Genomic DNA, 20,030 nt, shown 5'->3' on the forward strand with positions numbered 1-20,030 from the left:
TGATTAAAAATTGTGGACATTTTTTTAATTCCTCATAGGAAAATGCACAGAATGACTGAATGATATACACACCACTAGTGACAGTAACATTGAATCTCTTCACTCTGCTGATGCTGAAACTGCTGCTGATGATGCTGATCTGTAGTTTATAAAGTCCAGAGTCTGTGGTTCTGGTGTTTGTGATGTTCAGAGATCCAGTCTGATTATCCAGCTTCAGTCTGTCTCTGAATCTCTCCTCACACTGATCATCTGTACAGATCTCACTCTGATCTCCAGTGATTTCAGCGATGAGAATGTCATTAAAATACCACGTCATCACATCATTTGGGTGTTTTGTTACACCAGGATCTAAAGTGACAGATTCTCCCTCCTTCACTTCATTCCCTCCTTCACGTCCAGCTTCAGTCTGTCTCTGAATCTCTCCTCACACTGATCATCTGTACAGATCTCACTCTGATCTCCAGTGATTTCAGCGATGAGAATGTCATTAAAATACCACGTCATCACATCATTTGGGTGTTTTGTTACACCAGGATCTAAAGTGACAGATTCTCCCTCCTTCACTTCATTCCCTCCTTCACGTCCAGCTTCAGTCTGTCTCTGAATCTCTCATCACCATATTTACACTGAACATCTGTACAGATAAAACTGAGATCTCCACTGATTTGAGCGATGCGAGTGTCTTTAAAATACCATTTAATATCTTCTTGTTGGTCTGTTTGAACACCAGTGTGTAGAGTGACTGAATCCCCCTCCATCACTGAAACCAATACTACATCTGATACGACACCAGACACACCTGAAGAAGAAACATTAACCAAACACAGATATACAATAGCGCTGTGAAAACTTTAAGAACTTGAATGAAGAAATATGCCTGGATTCAAAGTACACTCAAAGGAACAGCGGACGAAAAACACATTTACTTATCAAACAAACATAGGCTATCCACACAGGCTATAAAAAATACTTAAAATATAGCAGTAAAATAGAGCAGTAGCCGCTCCCAGCGTCTTATCTATATTTCTCCACTGCCACTGCAGAGTCTGCTCCCGCAGGAGCATTTTCTGACTTTCCCTACTGCCGCAACAGTAGCCGGTCCCGCAGGAGCCTTTTCTGTCTTTCCTTACTGCTGCAGCAGGAGCCTTTTTTCTGTCTTTCCCTACTGCCGCAGCAGTTCTTGCTCCGACAGGAGCCTCTATCTATATCTTTCCACTGATGCAGCAGTGTCTGCTCCCACAGGAGCTTTTCCTTATTTTTCCCATTGCCACTGCAGTCTCTGCTCCCGTAGGAGCCTTTTCTGTCTTCCCCTACTGCCCCAGCAGTTCTCACTCCCACAGGAGCCTCTATCTATATCTCTCCACTGACGCAGCAGTGTCTGGTCCTGCAGGAGCTTTTCCCACTGCCACTGCAGTCTCTGCTCCTGCAGGAGCCTTTTCGGTCTTTCTCTACTACCACAGCAGTAGTGGCTCCCGCAGGAGCATCTATCTGTATTTCTCCAGTGCTGCAGCATTGAACGCTTCCACTGAAGCCAAATTATCTTCCTAGATACCACCACACAAATGTATACCAAAGGACATCCAGCACCCCTCTAACATTAAGCCTTGCTTTTTGGGGCTCTGCAAGTGTACGTATCTGGCTGCTGCCCTATTCTAATTGCATTTTTGGGGAGCGCTTGGGTCCGGGCTAAACGCAGAGTTTGGACCCCTCTCCCTGATCATCGGGAGTAAGTACCAAGCTCAGAGCCCTCTCCATGGACAGCACGCCAAATACCCATAACCCTTTACTCAGTTTATTAAATCTAAGTGTGAACTTGTGAAGTGATGTTTAATTAACAAGTTTCGGGAGGAGCACACACAGATAATTAAAGCGGCCAATTCCTCATTAGTAATCACATTCATCTATCCAATCAGCACGAGAGAACCCCTATAAATAATCAAAACGGTCCTACCTTCATTATTCTAGTCTTTCAGCATCCCTCTACCACCCCCCGACTCCTCACCTTCAGCCCATTCCTGACCCAGCACAGGGAAGAACACTTGTTGGAGCGCTTGGGTCTGGGCTAAACGCCGAGCCTTGAGCCCTCTCCCCGGACAGCATGCCAAATATGCATAACCCTTTACTCCGTTTATTAAAAGCAAGTGTGAACTCCTAAAACAGTCCACAACCCAACACTTTGTTAGGCTGATTAAAAATTGTGGACATTTTTTTAATTCCTCATAGGAAAATGCACAGAATGACTGAATGATATACACACCACTAGTGACAGTAACATTGAATCTCTTCACTCTGCTGATGCTGAAACTGCTGCTGATGATGCTGATCTGTAGTTTATAAAGTCCAGAGTCTGTGGTTCTGGTGTTTGTGATGTTCAGAGATCCAGTCTGATTATCCAGCTTCAGTCTGTCTCTGAATCTCTCCTCACACTGATCATCTGTACAGATCTCACTCTGATCTCCAGTGATTTCAGCGATGAGAATGTCATTAAAATACCACGTCATCACATCATTTGGGTGTTTTGTTACACCAGGATCTAAAGTGACAGATTCTCCCTCCTTCACTTCATCTTGTTCAGCAGCAGAAACACCTGAAACACAAACCAAAAGCTGCTGGAGGAACTTTTTCAAAAAAAAAAAAAAAAAAAAAAAAAGGAAAATCCCTACTTAACATGAAAGAACTGTGACCATGTCTGTAACTGCACAAGCCCTTTCTGAAAATAAAAATTTTAGTTTGTGATTTTAAACACCCTGTTTTTATATTAAATCCTCATTTAAACTCAACTGCAGCTTCCTGAAAACATCCATGTATCATTCTTGTGTGAATGGGCCTTTAGTTAAAAAAAAAAAAAAGAAAAAAAAAGTTGTTTAATGTTGAAAGTGAGATGCTTCTACAAATTTTGTAAAGATTATCTGTATACTCCATGTGAATTTATAGATCACTGCTGTAAAAAAAAAAAATTCTAGAAACAATGTGTTTTAATCAGCATTTAAACATTCATTAATAACTCACCATTGACAGTAACACTGAAGATCTTGTCACTGCTGCTGCTGCTGCTGATGATCTTCAGTTCATAAAGTTCAGAGTCTGTGTTTGTGATGTTTGTGATGGTCAGAGATCCAGTCTGATGATCCAGCTTCAGTCTGTCTCTGAATCTCTCAGTTCCTTCATTACACTGATCATCTGTACAGATCTTACTGAGATCTCCACTGATTTGAGCAATGCGAGTGTCTTTAAAATACCATTTAATATCTTCTTGTTGGTCTGTTTGAACACCAGTGTGTAGAGTGACTGAATCCCCCTCCATCACTGAAACCAATACTACATCTGATACGACACCAGACACACCTGAAGAAGAAACATTAACCAAACACAAATATACAATAGCGCTGTGAAAACTTTTAGAACTTGAATGAAGAAATATGCCTGGATTCAAAGTACACTCAAAGGAACAGCGGACGAAAAACACATTTACTTATCAAACAAACATAGGCTATCCACACAGGCTATAAAAAATACTTAAAATATACATAAAATTATATTAATTAATTAAGACTCAGATAATACAGTGCCATGTTTTTCTATAAAGTATGATTTAGTCTTATAATCTCCCATGTAAATAACATGTTTAGGCTACATTACATTTAATTCATTTGTCATTTTATCCAAAGTGACTAGGGTTGCCACAATCAGCAAAGCAAAATAAGGGACACCCATTCACGACCCCCTCTTGCAGCAGAACACATTAATATTGTTATTTAAAATTTGTTTATTTATCATTATTAGGGGCCAAGCACCAAAGGTGCTTAAGCATCTATTGTATCCGTTAGCGTGATTTTCTTATTTTTCTTCTTCTTGCTGCAAGTGTATGGCAGCCCGTAGAACTGCTTCCGGGAAGGTGTGAAATTTGGCACATGGATAGAGGACAGTGAGAAAAGTCACCATAGCAAATTTGGAGTCTCTAACTCAATATTTTTCCAAATTTGCACTCATGTTTATGCAATAACTTTTTAACAGCCCCATGTTGGTCAAAAGTGATACGCTGTTTAATCATATTACTAGTAGTTGCATTTATGATTTTCCAGCCATTTCAGTTACAATAATTGCTCATCGTTGCATTAGGTGTGATGCTCCATGCCATGCTTAGCTCCTCAATTTGCCGATAGATAGATAGATAGATAGATAGATAGATAGATAGATAGATAGATAGATAGATAGAATTAATTTGCTTGAATTAGGGTTCTATTATTATGTTATTATTTGTCCCATTTTTATCTAATCAGTTTAGCATTTTTTTCTTACTTTTTAACATGCCAAATTGTTCATGACATATATGATTTATTATGTATATATTTATGATGAATAAAAAACAAATCAATAAAAAGTGCCTAACATTATGTATAATATATACATTTATCTAACAATATTATTTCTACCAAGCTCTGATAATGTATGGAATAAATTTAATCCAAAAAATTGTAGGCCTGTACTTTTAGAAGCACGGATAGGTCTGTCACGTTAAAGGTATGGTTCACACAAAAATGAATTTAGTCATAATATAACCAGGTTGTTCTAAACCTGCATAAAGTTCTTTCTTCTGTTGAAAGTCAGACAGTTCACCGTGAACAACTGAAATGCCTCTCTGCAGACTGGGTGTTCATCATTAGAGAACTGCGCATTTCATCATTACTAGACACATTGATAACTTTCCCGTTCAGCCCTACATCTGGAAAGTCTGGTGTTCAAAGGGCAGGTCCTGTGTTTTTAACATTGGCTGTATAAAAACATGGAAGTAGTGTCCGTGATGTCACCCATAGGTTTCCGAAGAGAGTTTTTGAAACCAAAAGTAGGCGGAGCTGGACCTCGCCATCTTCAAAAATAGGCAAAAAGGTGGGAGCTGGTTGCTGAAGCCACGCCCACTTAGCACGACAGCAGTGACAACAACAACCCACCTGTCACTCAAGTGACCACGCCCTTAATTATGCAGAAACTTAAGGCTTAATATAATTTAAACGAATGAGTTATAAAAAAAATAAAATAAAAATCACCCCCCTCACAGTTGTCATGAAGGGTAAATTAACTATATAGACCAAAATCAAGCGGCCAGTCGATGATTTGAAGTTTTAGTCACTTCCGTATGGGCTTCACGAGAGAGAGCGGGTGGTTGGCACTCGGTTTTAAACCACGCGGATTTAATGCATGCTGTGCTCGTGTGAAAGGGCTTTAATGGCGCGCGTTCTGAAGAATCACACTCAAATGAGCTTCTCTAATACTTCTTATCAAAATAATTTCATTTTCATTGCTATTAGCAGGGCCGTCGCTAGTGGGGTGAAAGGTGGTGACGGTTATAGGGGCCCACGGCCGAGGGGGGGCCACCGGCGATCTCAACCGTCTGGCTGAGGTCAGTCTAAAAAGACTCTCAGGACAGTTGTCACGAAAGCATATCATTTTCACGTGTTATTAAGCCTTGCCACTTGCCAATTTAACCATTCAAAAGACTTTAAACCATTCAAACACAAGACGCAGAAAAGCTGAACTGAGTAGCTGGTTACTCGCGCGCTGAGCTCGGTGCGCACGTGGAGAGAGAGCCGTGTCTCACAGACAGCAACACTTAACCGAGCTCTCCTTTGTGAAGTTCTCCTTAGGCCGGGCATACCATGTGCGATTTTCATCCGATTTTGAGCCTAATTCTGACTCGTGAGACTCTTTTTCTGGTCGGGCCGATTTTCTGCATTTTCGTGCGTTGCATGTCTGAAATTTTGGTCGCCTCTCGTGAGGTATCGCACTATTGAAGCAGGGCTACGAAGAACCGATTTTTCGCGTTTCCCTCACTGCGCGTGCGCGAAACCATAAAGAGAACCATGGTGACACGGCGTGTAGTGTGGACTGAAGTGATGGAGGGAAAACTTGTGGAGTTATGGCAAAGAAAAATAAAAAAGGGAAGAAAATGCCTGCTTACCTCCAGTTCACGTTGCAAAATGGATAAACCATATTAGCCACATCTTCTGAGCCACCTGCGCGTCTAGATACGCCTTTTTTTGGGGGGGGGGGGGGGGGGGGGGGGTTCGGCACACAGAATTGCGCATATCACCAAAGCAGTGCGTTTATCCCGGGAAAGCATGTTTATTCAGAAACAGCCACAAAAATCCGGGTTCTGAGGGATCCTACGTGTTGATTCGGTTAATTCCCCACGTATAGTGTGAGCAGTCAAATCGCAACTCGACGATCGGACCGTACAGTGAGCGCATAAAAAACGTGAGTTTTGGCATTACATCGCATGCGATCTACTCGTACAGTGTGAGTTGGTACCTTGCCGAAATCGCACAGAAATCGCACAGTGTATGCCCACCTTCAGTTCCTCCTGCACCTCAACGAACAAAAACAAATAGCAGTTAAAACAAACCGAAAAGGATGTGTAAGAGCCCACTTCAGCACTGCGGTGTTCTGGTGTTCAGGGCTCACGAAGAGTGAGCTCTTGTACCGACAAATACATAAAAGATATGTGAAAATACCCGTCTTAGATAGTATGTCCGAAAAAACTGTCGGTTATGTCTTAAATGAAAGTAAATAGTTGAGAGAAAAAAATCGTATGTGGATTATATTGAATGCATTGATTGTCTCTTAAAGTGACCGCACCTTATTTAGCTACTAATTGCTGTAATGTTAATTCAATAACAGAAAAATAAAAAAAATTAAAGAAATATAGATTTTGTTTACTAGTACGTGCAAGACACTATTAATTAATGTATGTAAGTGAGTATAGCAAAATAAGAGGGGCAACTGTGGCCTAATGGTTAGAGAGTTGGACTTGTAACCCAAAGGTTGCAAGTTTGAGTCTCGGTGCTGGCAGGAGTTGTAGGTGGGAGTGAATGAACAGCGCTCTCTTCCACCCTCAATACCCATGGTTGAAGTGCCACTAAACCCCAGTTGCCCACTGGTGTGTGTGTGTGTGTAACTGAGTTCTTGTAAAATTGTATTATCATGTTCTAAACTATAGCAATATAGTTGTAAATATATAAAATGGAAGGTGTCTGAATACATTTTGGTTTGACTGTATATTTAATTTTTACAGTGCTATTTTACATTTAATTATTCGGTTTCTGTACCTGGACACTTACAAACTTGAAAAAACTTAAACACTGTGTGTGTGTGTGTGTGTAACTGAGTTCTTGCAATATTTTATTACCATTTTCTAGCAAATAAACTGATAATGTGAGAAATGTTGAAAGTGTCTGAATAAATTTTGGTTTGACTGTACATTTAATTTTTACAGGGCTATTTTGCATTTAATTATTTGTTTTCTGTACCTGGACACTTACAAACTTGAAAAAACGTAATGTTTAAATAGCAAAAATAAATAAACAAAACAAACACACAAATTAAACACTTTCAGACAGGGCCCACTGGTACAACCTGCACTGGGGCCCCGCTAACCCCTGCTACGGCCCTGGCTATTAGTATTATAAACACAGCAAAATACTTATTTGTTTATTCAAATATGTGTTGGCCTTTGTAAAATACTGAACAAATCACGTATTAATTTCATAAAGGATGCGCCATTTTACCTTTAAATATGAGACGATTCCATATTTTTAGGGGCGGGTGGCAACCCTAAAAGTGACTCACATTACATTCAAGCTACATTTGATCAGTATATGCACTGATGCAAAACATACAAACTTGTACTGACTTTATCAATATTTTATACCAAGCCACTTGACCTGATTATTTACAATTTTCACTCCTCTGAAAGTGCGTTAGGTTCGTTTTTTTCCGGTTAACGTGTTTATCCCCAATCCTACTGTCTCACCTCCAACTGTAGTCACAGAAATAGGTATAAAACTGGAAGAAGGATTTTGTAACAAATAAAGGTCTTACCATTGTCAAGTAAAAACAAGATGACTGGGAGCAAATTAAAGAGAAGATTCATTTTCACAAGCCTTCTGTTCTTCTGCTTAAATGGCGATGCCCTTGTATCCGGGAGACTTCCTAAAGAGTGATGTAGTGAACTTGCTGCCTTTTCTAATATGCATATGCAAAAAGGCTTTTCGCTGTGTTCTGTTTGTAAAAGTGTAAAAATATTTAATGGCATTAGTAGCCTATATTTCATTGATTAATCCTAACTCTCAGTCTGAATGTTTATTATTTTTAAAGAATTTGAAGACTGTTTAGCAAAGCCGTACACTACAGTGCAGAAGATCTATTAAGGTAATGCATACATTTATTAAGCAAACAACATTGAAGCAGTAAAAAAAAAAAAGAAAAAAAAAAGAACAAAAGAGGAAGAAATAAATCAAGTTCCTAAATGTAAGTTAGGGAGCAGCGGGCCCATCTAATCTTTCAACCAACAGCCAGAGTCGCCTATATAAGCAGCTGCTTAATTATCTCCAGTCTCAGCTGTTCCAGCGTCCCTCCACCTCCCCAATATCCACATTCATCTTAGGTACCTTGCCCTTTGTAATCTTCCTATTTCAAGTCCCTGGGGGGGGATTTTATCAGAGCTTGAGTTGAAGCTGCTTCTTCGGGTCCGCCGTCAGTGATAAGCAAGACAAATAAGTTTACACAAATTTCCTTATGTTAAGGAGGGCAAACTAACCTGTTAACTAATGAATAAACAAAACTCCTGATGCTGGAGAGCTCTTAAACTCAAGTGACAAGCACAGTGAGAAAGAAAGCTCTTTTTATCAGTCGATTCGTCACATTCGAGCTTGACTCCACCCTTCAACACACACAAAGAGATAACACACATAGCAAACAGCACCTGTCAACTGAAAATGCAAATAAGGGAAGAGAAGCAACAGTGGTTGTAGTATGGGAACAAGAGCAGAAACAATATTCCATGATTTCATTTTACCCTTCGAACACTTTTGCACTGAACTCAGAAGAAGATGAGTCTATGAATAGCTATGCTTATAAACGTCTGATGTCTAACCCAAAGGTTGTGGGTTTGTGTCTCTGTACCGACAGGGAGTGAATGTACAATGCTTAGTATTCACACTTAGTACCACAAGTTAAATAAACCACTGAACACCTCACTGCTCCCTGGGCACAACAGCAAAAATAGTTTCCCACTGCTCCAGGTGTGTGTTCATGGTGTGGGTGTGTTCAATACTGAGTAGTGATGTTTTTGGCAGCCTGTTTTAATTTTAGTTTTAGTCTAGTCTTTGTGTGAAGCCATCATTTGTTTATATTAGTTTTAGTCATGTTCATACTCTTTTTAGGCTAGTCTAGTTTTAGTCGACGAAAAAACTGATGACATTTAGTCTAGTTTTAGTCAATGAAAATGTTATTTTAGTCTCTTTTTAGTAATGCCATTCTGTTTAACCCAGTCAATATAGTATAAGTACCTAGTAGTGTAGACAAAACCAAAATTTTATTTTAGCTAAACCCATTTCAAACAAGGTTATCTTATTATATTACTGTTACCTTATAGACTGAAGAATACATACATTCCAGACACTAAAGACTCTCTGATTTGAATTTACTACATTTATTTTACCAACCAAACATGTTAGAAGTACAGACACATAAATTTAAATAAAAGGTGAAGTTCAAACTCCATCAGGTGCTTTTTGATGGAAAACATTTACATAGTTTGTCCAAGGCTTCTTATTTGAAGTACAAACCCGATTCCAAAAAAGTTGGCACACTGTACAAATTGTGAATAAAAACAGAATGCAATGATGTGGAAGTTTGAAATTTCAATATTTTATTCAGAATACAACATGACATATCAAATGTTTAAACTGAGAAAATGTATCATTTTAAGGGAAAAATAAGTTGATTTAAAATTTCATGGCATCAACACATCCCAAAAAAGTTGGGACAAGGCCATGTTTACCACTGTGTGGCATCCCCTCTTCTTTTTCTAACAGTCTGCAAACTGGGGACTGAGGAGACAAGCTGCTTGTCTTCTTGACTTCTGAGAGACACTGCTACAATTGACCTAATAAGTTGCAAATTGGTCCTCCAACTTTTTTTTATCTGTACATTTAACTTTTCCAGCCTCTTATTGCTTCCTGTCCCAACTTTTTTGGAATGTGTTGCTCTCATGAAATCCAAAACGAGCCAATATTTGGCATGGCGTTTCAAAATGTCTCACTTTCAACATTTGATATGTTATCTATATTCTATTGTGAATAAAATATAAGTTTATCAGATTTGTAAATTATTCCATTCCTTTTTCACTCACAATTTGTACAATGTGCCAACTTTTTTGGAATCGGGTTTGTACGTTTTATTTTTATTGTATGAAATAGAATAAAAATTAATTTAGATATTAATTATACACTATTTGCTTACAGTTGTCTTGTGTTTGACGCGAAATACAGCCAATAGTTTAAGATTAAGTTTGTACATAAAGAAATTATTAATTCATCGACTCATTCATCACAAGACTTGTACGGACAAATGGTTTCTCAGCGGTGATCCCCGATGGTTTTAGAGAACAATTACTCCTCATCACTCCCCTGTCGTTTCAAAAAATAGTACATTGGCGAAAGCGACAAGTATAAAAGCCTCATCCGTTTGGGAAGGTGCGCTCACAGTCAGCGGAGCCAGGTGAAAGTATAAATCCCGCTTAACGTTGTTTGTTGTCGTCTTCCGACCAGCATTTACATTGCGTCTCGTCGCATTTTCGTCATGTGATAACGGTTCGTTGATGACTATATTTAGTCATACTTTTTGGTTGACGAAATCAACACTACTGCTGTGTGTGTGAACACTAGGGATGGGTTTAACGCAGAACACAAATTCCAAGTATGGGAAACCATTCTTGGGTACATGCTATGTCACTTTCACTTTCAAAAAAAAAAAAAAAATTGCATCCACTCTTTTAATCTCTTTCAGCCCAACCAATTGCATGAGTTTGGGGGTGTGGCTACTGTAGCAGGTGGAACCAGAGGGTGTTTAGCTGCTGTGGGACCATGACTGACGTATTACCTTCAGATCCGGTAACAGATGTGCAAGACAATATTCGCTGCATTTAGAAATTCAAGGATTAAACAATTCAAGAATTATAAATGCTGTAACACTGTTTCATTGGCAGCCTTAGTCTGACTGATTTGATTTAAAGGAAAGTCTTTCTGATCAGGTGACAAGATAATAACATCATTGTCCTGTAAGAAAACACAGATTCACAAATGGGTAAAAGTAAAGAGGAGGACTCATATTTCAGCTATACTGTATGCAGTACTTACATTCTGTGCTGCATGTTTGTATTTCCTGCGATGACGGCAGTGAATCAAACCAACAGTTACAGCTGCAGCCACCAGCAAAACAACAGCTACAACTATTCTTGCTACAGCAGCTGAAGACAAACCTGAGCCTGGAACAGATAAAGACAACGTCACTACTACTAGAGATTGACAGATAATCCATCCAGTATTTAACAATATTTTTGACTGATATTTACATTTTTTTTTACTTTGGTCATCAGTTATATGACATTGATTTAACTGATAAAATGCAACATCTGACAGAGGTCAATGGGAAACAATGCTGATTTTACGCATTTTTCATGTATATATAGTTTAATTCCTCAAAGGAAAATGCACAGAATGACTGAATGATATACACACCACTGGTGACAGTGACATTGAATCTCTTCACTCTGCTGATGCTGAAACTGCTGCTGATGATGCTGATCTGTAGTTTATAAAGTCCAGAGTCTGTGGTTCTGATGTTTGTGATGGTCAGAGATCCATTCTGATGATCCAGCTTCAGTCTGTCTCTGAATCTCTCCTCACACTGATCATCTGTACAGATCTCACTCTGATCTCCAGTGATTTCAGCGATGAGAATGTCATTAAAATACCACGTCATCACATCATTTGGGCTTTTAGTTTCACCAGGATCTAAAGTGACAGATTCTCCCTCCTTCACTTCTTCTTGTTCGGCAGCAGAAACACCTGAAACACAAACCACAAGCTACTGGGGGAAACTTTTCCTGGAAATTCCCTACTTAACATGAAAGAACTGTGACCATGTCTGGGACGGCACAAGCCCTTCCTGAAAATAAACATTTTGGTTTGTGCTTTTGAACACCCTGATTTTATATCAAATACTCATTTGAATAAGTAAAGAAGCTGATGCGCTGAAATCTCATTTAAACTCAACTGCAACTTCTTGCAAATATTCATTTAGTTATCATTCTTGTGTGAATGGGCCTTTAGTTCTAAATCAAAATAAGCTGTTTCATGTTAAAAGTGAGATTCTTCTACAAATTTGTAAAGATTATGTGTAACGTCTCCCATGGTTCATGCATAACTCACATGCCATAATATCACGACACAATCATGACCAAGTCACGTGGCCCTTTATTAAAGCAGCAGTTAACTTGCATTTTTACCAAATAAAGAGGTACTCCTTTCATATTCATTTAAATGTTTTCTTCAGTTAAAATAAATAAATAGTTCACAGGTGATCAGTTAAATGTCCATTTTCACAGATAAAACTATGAATCTTAAAATCAAAATACAAAGCATTTTAAATATGTAAACTGCATTTAAACATTAATTAATAACTCACCATTGACAGTAACACTGAAGATCTTGTCACTGCTGCTGCTGCTGCTGATGATCTTCAGTTCATAAAGTTCAGAGTCTGTGTTTGTGATGTTTGTGATGGTCAGAGATCCAGTCTGATGATCCAGCTTCAGTCTGTCTCTGAATCTCTCAGTACCTTCATTACACTGATCATCTGTACAGATCTTACTGAGATCTCCACTGATTTGAGCGATGCGAGTGTCTTTAAAATACCATTTAATATCTTCTTGTTGGTCTGTTTGAACACCAGTGTGTAGAGTGACTGAATCCCCCTCCATCACTGAAACCAATACTACATCTGATACGACACCAGACACACCTGAAGAAGAAACATTAACCAAACACAAATATACAATAGCGCTGTGAAAACTTTTAGAACTTGAATGAAGAAATATGCCTGGATTCAAAGTACACTCAAAGAAACACATTCACTTATCAGATAAACAAAGGCTATCCACACCCTGATTAATTTTTTACTCCCTTAGATTAATATTATCCATGCAATTACTTAAATAATACAGTGCCATGTTTTTTTGTTTTTTTTTTCTACAAAGTATAATTTTGTTTTATAATCTCCCATGTAAATAAAATGTTTAGGCTACATTACATTTAATTCATTTGGCAGAATTCCAACGTGACTCACATTTGATCAGGTTATGCACTGATGCAAAATATACCAACTTTTACCGACTAGATATATTTATACCAAGCCACTTGACCTGATTGTTTACAATTCTCACTCCTCTGGAACTGCGTAAGGTTCGTTTTTTTTATTATTGTTAACCGGTGTTTAACTCCAACTAGTCACAGAAATAGGTATAAACCTGGAAGAGAGATCGTAACAAATAAGGTCTTACCGTTGTCGAGTAAAAACAAGATGACTGAGAGCACATTAAAGAGAAGCTTCATTTTCGCCTCTTTCTCCCTCATGAATGCACATAAAAGCCTTCTGTTCTTCTGTTTGAAGGACGCTTTGTTTGTCCGCGAGCCTCCCTGAGACAGTAGTGTAGGAAGGGAAGTTCATTTCATTTTACTGACTCGGAACTGAATATCGTTCAGCAAATCAAACTAAACTATTTTCCAAGTCGAGTTTAATTAAAATGTTAGGTTAGAGCCAAATTCCCACAACATCTACGAAAACGTTGATCACATTTCGAATTAGAAATACAAACTATAATGCAGCCAAGGCTAAATTCTGAAAAACAAACGATTCATTGTTTAGCTGGGTCATAAGGCTATAATCTTGTTAGTTCACTCCATACGCTCAGTTCACGAGTCGGGCATTCTTTACTTAAGCGAATAAGCTGCAGTCTCAAAACCGAAATGTGTGGAGAGTATGATACGTGAACTTCCTGCATTTTCTAATATGCATATAGGTAAAAAGGCTTTTGATTAACTCTGTCTGAATTAAATTTTTTTTTAAGAATTTGAAGACTACTATTTAACAAAGCGGTACACTACAGTGCAGGAGCCTACACGTGCATAGGCTAAATAGAGACATTTATTGTATACAAGTGACATGACACTGACGGCCGTTGGCCCCTATAGGCCGAGGGGGGGCCCCCGGCGATCTCAACCTAGATCAGTTTAAAAAGAGCTCAGGACACTTGACAGAAGGCTGCTGCGTGTCGTCACGAAAGTGTATCATTTTCACGTGTCATTAAGGCCCCGTTTACACGATGGGAAAATGCAGATATTTCCCTGCGTTTTGGCCTGTCATTTACACGAAAACGCCGTTTTTATCCCTGAAAACGATTATTTCTAAAAACTCCGGCCAAAGTGGAGATTTCTGAAAACGCCGGTTATGTGTTGTCGTGTCAACTGGGAGAAACGGGGTTTTAGGTTCTCAAACGTCACATTATGCGCCAGAAAATGCTTAACGTCATGTGAGCGCCCTATGTTTAGAGTTTGTTTGGGTAACATTACTGTTTGATCATGGATGCTGTTAAGGTGGTACTCATTTTTACGTTTGTGCAAACGCTTTTGGTCTGATTGCATTTGCAAACACAACTGCTCTATTATATCGAGGAGCAGAGGCGAAGGAGTACATGTGTGTTGTTTTGAAAGGAACAGGAAGTTGCTCGATTTTGAGGATTCTGATTGGCTTGCATGGCTTTATCCTTCTCCCTACACTGCCGCCCATAGGTTTGGCATAGTTATGATGGCGCTCGACGGCGTGTTTATGCGGGTTGATGTAGACGACAACTTTTTTGAAAACGATGTTGTGTGCACGATGTTATTTTTGAAAACGGAGGGGGGGAAATATTCGTTTCTCTAAATACCCGGCTATGTGTAAATGTGGCATAAGCCTTGCCACTTGCTAATTTAACCATTAAAAAGACTTTAAAGCATTCAAACACAAGACGCGGAAAAGCTGAACTGAGTAGCTGGTTACTCGCATGCTGAGTTCAGTGCGCACGTGGAGAGAGAGCCAACACTGAACCGAGCTGTCCTTGTGAAGTTCTCCTTTAAGTTCCTCCTGCACCCCAACGAACAACAACAAATCGCAGTTTAAACAAACCGAAAAGGATGTATAAGAGCCCCCTTCAGCACCGCGGTGTTCTGGTGTTCAGGGCTCACGCAGAGAGAGGCGTCTCAAAACACTTGAACACCGAATTTGTCTGTTTTTGCTCTTGTACCGACAAATACATAAAAAATATGTGAAAATACCCGTCTTGGATAGTATGTCCGAAAAAAACTGTTGGTTATGTCTTAAATGAAAGTAAACAGTTGAGGGGGAAAAAATCGTATGTGTATTATATTGGATGCATTCATTATCTGTTAAAGTGACCGCGCCTAATTTAGCTACTAGCTGCTGTAATGTTAATCCAATGAGAGAGAAAAAAAAAAAAAAATAAGATGAAAGGAATATAGATGTTTTTTTTACTAGTACGTGCAGGACACTATTAATTAATGTATGTAAGTGAGCCTAATGGTTAGTGAGTTGGACTTGTAACCCAAAGGTTGAAGGTTCGAGTCTAGGTGCTGGAAGGAGTTGTAGGTGGGAGGGAGTGAATGAACAACGCTCTCTTCCACCTTCAATACCCATGGCTGAAGTGCCCTTGAGCAAGACACTGAATCCCCAGTTGCTGCTGCCCATTGGTGTGTGTGTGAAACTCTGAGTTCTTGTAATATTTTATTACCATTTTCTAAACTATAGCAAATAAACTGATAATGTGAGAAATGTTGAAAGTGTCTGAATAAATGTTGGTTGGACTGTATATTTATTTTTTACAGTGCTATTTTACAATTAAAGGGTTAGTTCACCCAAATAGCAAAATTATGTCATTAATAACTTACCCTCATGTTTTTCCTAACCCGTAAGACCTCCGTTTATCTTCGGAACACAGTTTAAGATATTTTAGAATTAGTCCGAGAGCTCTCGGTCCCTCCATTGAAGCTGTGTGAATGGTATACTGTCCACAGTGTTGTTCATCTTACTTTAAAAAAGTAATTAGTTAGAGTTACAAATTACTTCTCCTAAAATATAACTGAGTTAGTTACTCAGTTACCACATTGTAAAAGTAATTAGTTACTCAGCAAAGTAACTGTGACGTTATTTTTATGTTCTATAATGCTATTACGTCCTATAACATCTTTAATATATAAGATTTGTATATTAACTGATGAAATGAAGAATAAAAACACTAAGTATTTTAGAAAATGTTGTATTTATTTGAACTCAATAGATTGCTGCCTGCTATATGATATGCATAGAAATAAAACATATAAAAAATAAATATTGAAAACAAAATTCAAGTGCAAAATTAAGACAAACAAATTTAAACTTGGGTAAAAAGAAACAAAGGGAAACCTGGCCATTAGTGCAAATATCTGTAACTGTATATTAGGCCTAAAGTTACTGCACAATAAACAGAACACTATCCAACGCAAATAGTGCGTCTGGCGCGAGTGATTTCAATGTTAAGTCAATGCAAAGACGTGAAATAGACAACCCTCAAAAATCAGCGAAACACATTTTTAAATAGACGCTGTCTTTATAAATAATTTGAGTTTTTAACAATTTGAGTTTAAAACAACTACATTCTCGCATGAAATACTTTTAAAACTACATTTCATGACACGATAACAGTAATATTTAGAAAATTATCCGAATAAAAATGGTGGTTGAAAATGCTGCGTGAACTCAACTGGCAGGACGAGGATAAAGTCTTTTTTTCTGGGCATGGCGTGCATGTTACAGAAACATTCTTGCCTTTTATTTCCGGTACTTCCAGTTCGAGAATAGCATTATCGCTGATGCCGTCTTGTGTTTAGTGGTTGTCAGAGCGTGAAGTGAGACAGCGTGAGCAGGGCACCGCCCACCCAGCCAATCATCATCGAATTTGCAATGGTGTCAGGCAGCTGATGTGTAGCCACTAGCCAAAGCACGACACCTCGCGTTTTATTCAACCAAATTGTAGTAACGCGACACTTTACATTCTCAGTAAAGATAACGGCGCTATCTGGGGAAAATAATTAATTAGATTACTCCGTGTAATAATACAACACTCCATAATCATCGGAAAGAAGGAGGCGGGAACCGGCGGACAATCAAATGAAACTTTAAAAAAATAAATAAACACAAAACAGATAAAAACACAAATAAAAAGCAAAACATAAAATAAAGCCCAGGCCTGGTCCTCTCTCGTCCTTCACTGTCGTCGCTCCAGTTTTATATCCTTCCATCTCCTCTGTGGGACTCAAGACTGGTGGTGGGTCGCTGGTGTCGCGGATTTCCCAATCACTCCACCGACCTCGCTCGTGTTCCCACATCCCTCGGCCCCGCCCCACTCGTCACATACCCCCATCGCCCCTCGCAGGCCTGGGGTACCCTCGAGACTGCGCTCTACTCCCCCCCCTCCCTCCGGGGGGGACCGCTCAAGGGGACCTGCGGGAACCTGGGGGTAGGACAGACGAGGCGAGACAAAGTGATCTCCTCCATGGTTCCTGCCGGTGGCACTGGACGGCCCTCTGCGGACGGCACGACACTCCTCCGCCGCCCAGTGGACGGCGACGTCTCCTCTAGTTTTGGGCAGCCGGCAGGAGTCCCCCGTTCCCTGCTCCTCCAGATACCTTCACGGAGGCAGCAGGCTCCGGCCCCCTGGCGAACGGCGGCGACTCCTCCGCTCCCTCACGGACGGCAGCCGCCCTTCCGGATCTTCAGCAGCTCGTCCCTCCTTCTCCCGGGCTTCGGCACCACTGTAATAATAAAACCTTCATATTCATCCGGAAGAAGGAGGCGGGAACCGGCGGACAATCAAATGAAACTTTAATAATCACAAAATAAACACAAAACAGTGCATCAGCCCCTCTCGGACGACTGATGCGCACAAATAAAAACCAAAACATACAATAAAGCCCAGGCCTGGTCCTTCACTGTCGTCGCTCCAGTTTTATATCCTTCCATCTCCTCTGTGGGACTCAAGACCGGTGGTGGGTCGCAGATTTCGCGGATTTCCCAATCACTCCACCAGCCTCGCTCGTGTTCCCACATCCCTCGGCCCCGCCCCACTCGTCACACTCCGTTACTGAAAATTAAACTCCGTTAGTAACGCCATTATACTTAAACACCGTTACTCCCAACACTGACTGTCCATGTCCAGAGAGGTAAGAAAAACATCATCAAAGTAGTGCATGTGACATCAGAGGGTCAGTTAGAATTTTTTTGAAGCAACCTAAAATACATTTTGGTCCCAAAATAGCAAAAACTACGACTTTATTCAGCATTATCTTCTCTTCCGTGTCTGTTGTGAGAGAGTTCAAAACAAAGCATTTTGTGATATCCGGTTCGCGTATGAATCATTCGATGTAACCAGATCTTCTTGAACCAGTTCACCAAATCGAACTGAATCGTTTGAAACGGTTCGCGTCTCCAATAAGCATTAATCCACAAATGACTTAAGCTGTTAACTTTTTTAATGTGGCTGACACTCCCTCTGAGTTAAAACAAACCAATATGCCGTAATTCATTTAGAAGAATGACTTCTGTGTAAAATAAATGTTTTATTTTGGTAAGTCCCGTCTCTTGCTCCTTTAGTAGTATCGAACCTGTGTGTCCTTGAGTAGCACCTGAGGGTGCATGGTATTTTCCTGAGTGCAAGCCCTATGGTGGCATAGTTGTCTCTCCACTATTTCTGTTGCACGACGCCATGTTACTACATTCTAGCATAGTCGGCAGAGTCTACATTTGATATAAAGGAGAGACGTGCCTCCATTTACTTCTTTATTTTATTGTTTTGTGATGTTAATTCGTGTTTGTTCGACTTTGAAACAACAGCTAGCGCATAAGTGTATTGTTTGTACTTTCCTCTCCTTCTTTTCTATTTAGACCGTCACTTTGGAGGATGAGATGCAGTAATTGCGAGTCCTGGTGGCCCAGCTTAAGGCTGATAATGAATGCCTGCGTTAAGAATGATCTGAGGTTCAGGCAAGTTCTAGTGTCATGCCCACCGAACTTAATGATGGGGGGCAGGGTTAGACACGAGCACAAGGTCTTCCTCCAATGGTAATTCAGTAGTGACAGAAAAATTGATTTAATGTGCTTAGGGAGAGGAAATGTCTTATTTTTAAAGGCTGCACCAAAAATTATTTGACTAATTAGTTAAAAGGATATCCTTTTATAATCCTTTTGAAGGGGAAGTAAAAATTAGGCCCAAGTAAGAGGTACTCCTTAGGCTGTTTGGAATGGTTTTCTTTCCGATGTGACTGTGTGTGTGTGTTTGTGTGTGTGTGTTGGGGGGTGGGGTGGGGGGGGGGTTGTAAGTCCCCTGCCTGTTAGACACTGGCTTAATGGTGTCAACTATGAATTTAATGTTTTGTTGAACTTTGGGCCTTGAGGTTTGGAAAAATATCACTTCTCATTGGTTGTAGCTTAAGGTTGCCAATGACCTAGAGTCCTAGACCTTCTGTACATAGGCTTTTAGACCTGGATGTTGAAGATTTTGGTAAAGTGATATCTAAACGCGATGCGCTCATAGTGAAAGACCCCTTCTGTTCAGGTTGGAGGTAGGTGTCCTTGTGTACCAGGTGGCATCATGAAGTTTACTCCTATCGTTAAGGTAGCTTATGGACAGGTTTGTTTTAGTTGCCAAAGTGGGGTGTTGTAAATTCTTAGTGTTTTCACCCCCCTTTAGGCCTTGTAGTTCATTTAAAACTAGGGGGTAGAATGTGACCGGATTAATTTTATTATGGTTTGTGGATTAATTAGAATCAGTTTCTATTTTAATCTTTGCATATTTTAAATGGTAAGACAGGGCCACTGGCGTTGAGTGGCATCTTGACATTGATCACACATGGCGGCTCAATCATTGAGGTGCGTTCTAGTGGAGGACTAGTGGCTTTATAAGAGGCAAGTCAAAGTGTGGCATGCTCATTCCACTCTGTGTTCCTGTTTTGTGGGCCGTAAAGTTCCAGGGATTAATATGTCCGGTTGCTTTCCCCTGGGATGGATGGATGGATGTGTGTGTGTGTGCATGTCCAAAGTGA

At 39.8% G+C, this 20,030-nt stretch overlaps 1 protein-coding gene across 1 annotated transcript; it reads right to left on the reverse strand.

The window, feature by feature from the left end:
• Window positions 1-372: 372 nt before the first annotated feature.
• Window positions 373-13,638, reverse strand: LOC132131356 (uncharacterized). The gene is made up of 7 exons (XM_059543378.1): window positions 13,400-13,638; window positions 12,526-12,861; window positions 11,769-11,906; window positions 3,010-3,162; window positions 2,234-2,587; window positions 786-799; window positions 373-600 (listed from the first exon to the last, which is right to left on the reverse strand). The coding sequence occupies exons 1-7, from the start codon at window positions 13,470-13,472 to the stop codon at window positions 373-375; spliced, it is 1,296 nt and encodes a 431-aa protein (XP_059399361.1). The 5' UTR covers window positions 13,473-13,638.
• Between the last annotated feature and the right edge of the window lie 6,392 nt (window positions 13,639-20,030).

Source organism: Carassius carassius, chromosome 48 (genome assembly GCF_963082965.1).
Source record: "Carassius carassius chromosome 48, fCarCar2.1, whole genome shotgun sequence".
NCBI classification, from domain to species: Eukaryota; Metazoa; Chordata; class Actinopteri; order Cypriniformes; family Cyprinidae; genus Carassius; species Carassius carassius.

Bases quoted from the DNA above. Each gene is read 5' to 3' on its own strand.
- LOC132131356 (XM_059543378.1), bottom strand. From the start codon at position 13,472: ATGAGGGAGAAAGAGGCGAAAATGAAGCTTCTCTTTAATGTGCTCTCA. The intron at 12,862-13,399 runs GTAAGACCTTAT...TTTCTTCTTCAG, and splicing joins CTTGTTTTTACTCGACAACG to GTGTGTCTGGTGTCGTATCA. The intron at 2,588-3,009 runs GTGAGTTATTAA...TTTGTGTTTCAG, and splicing joins CTTCAGTGTTACTGTCAATG to GTGTTTCTGCTGCTGAACAA.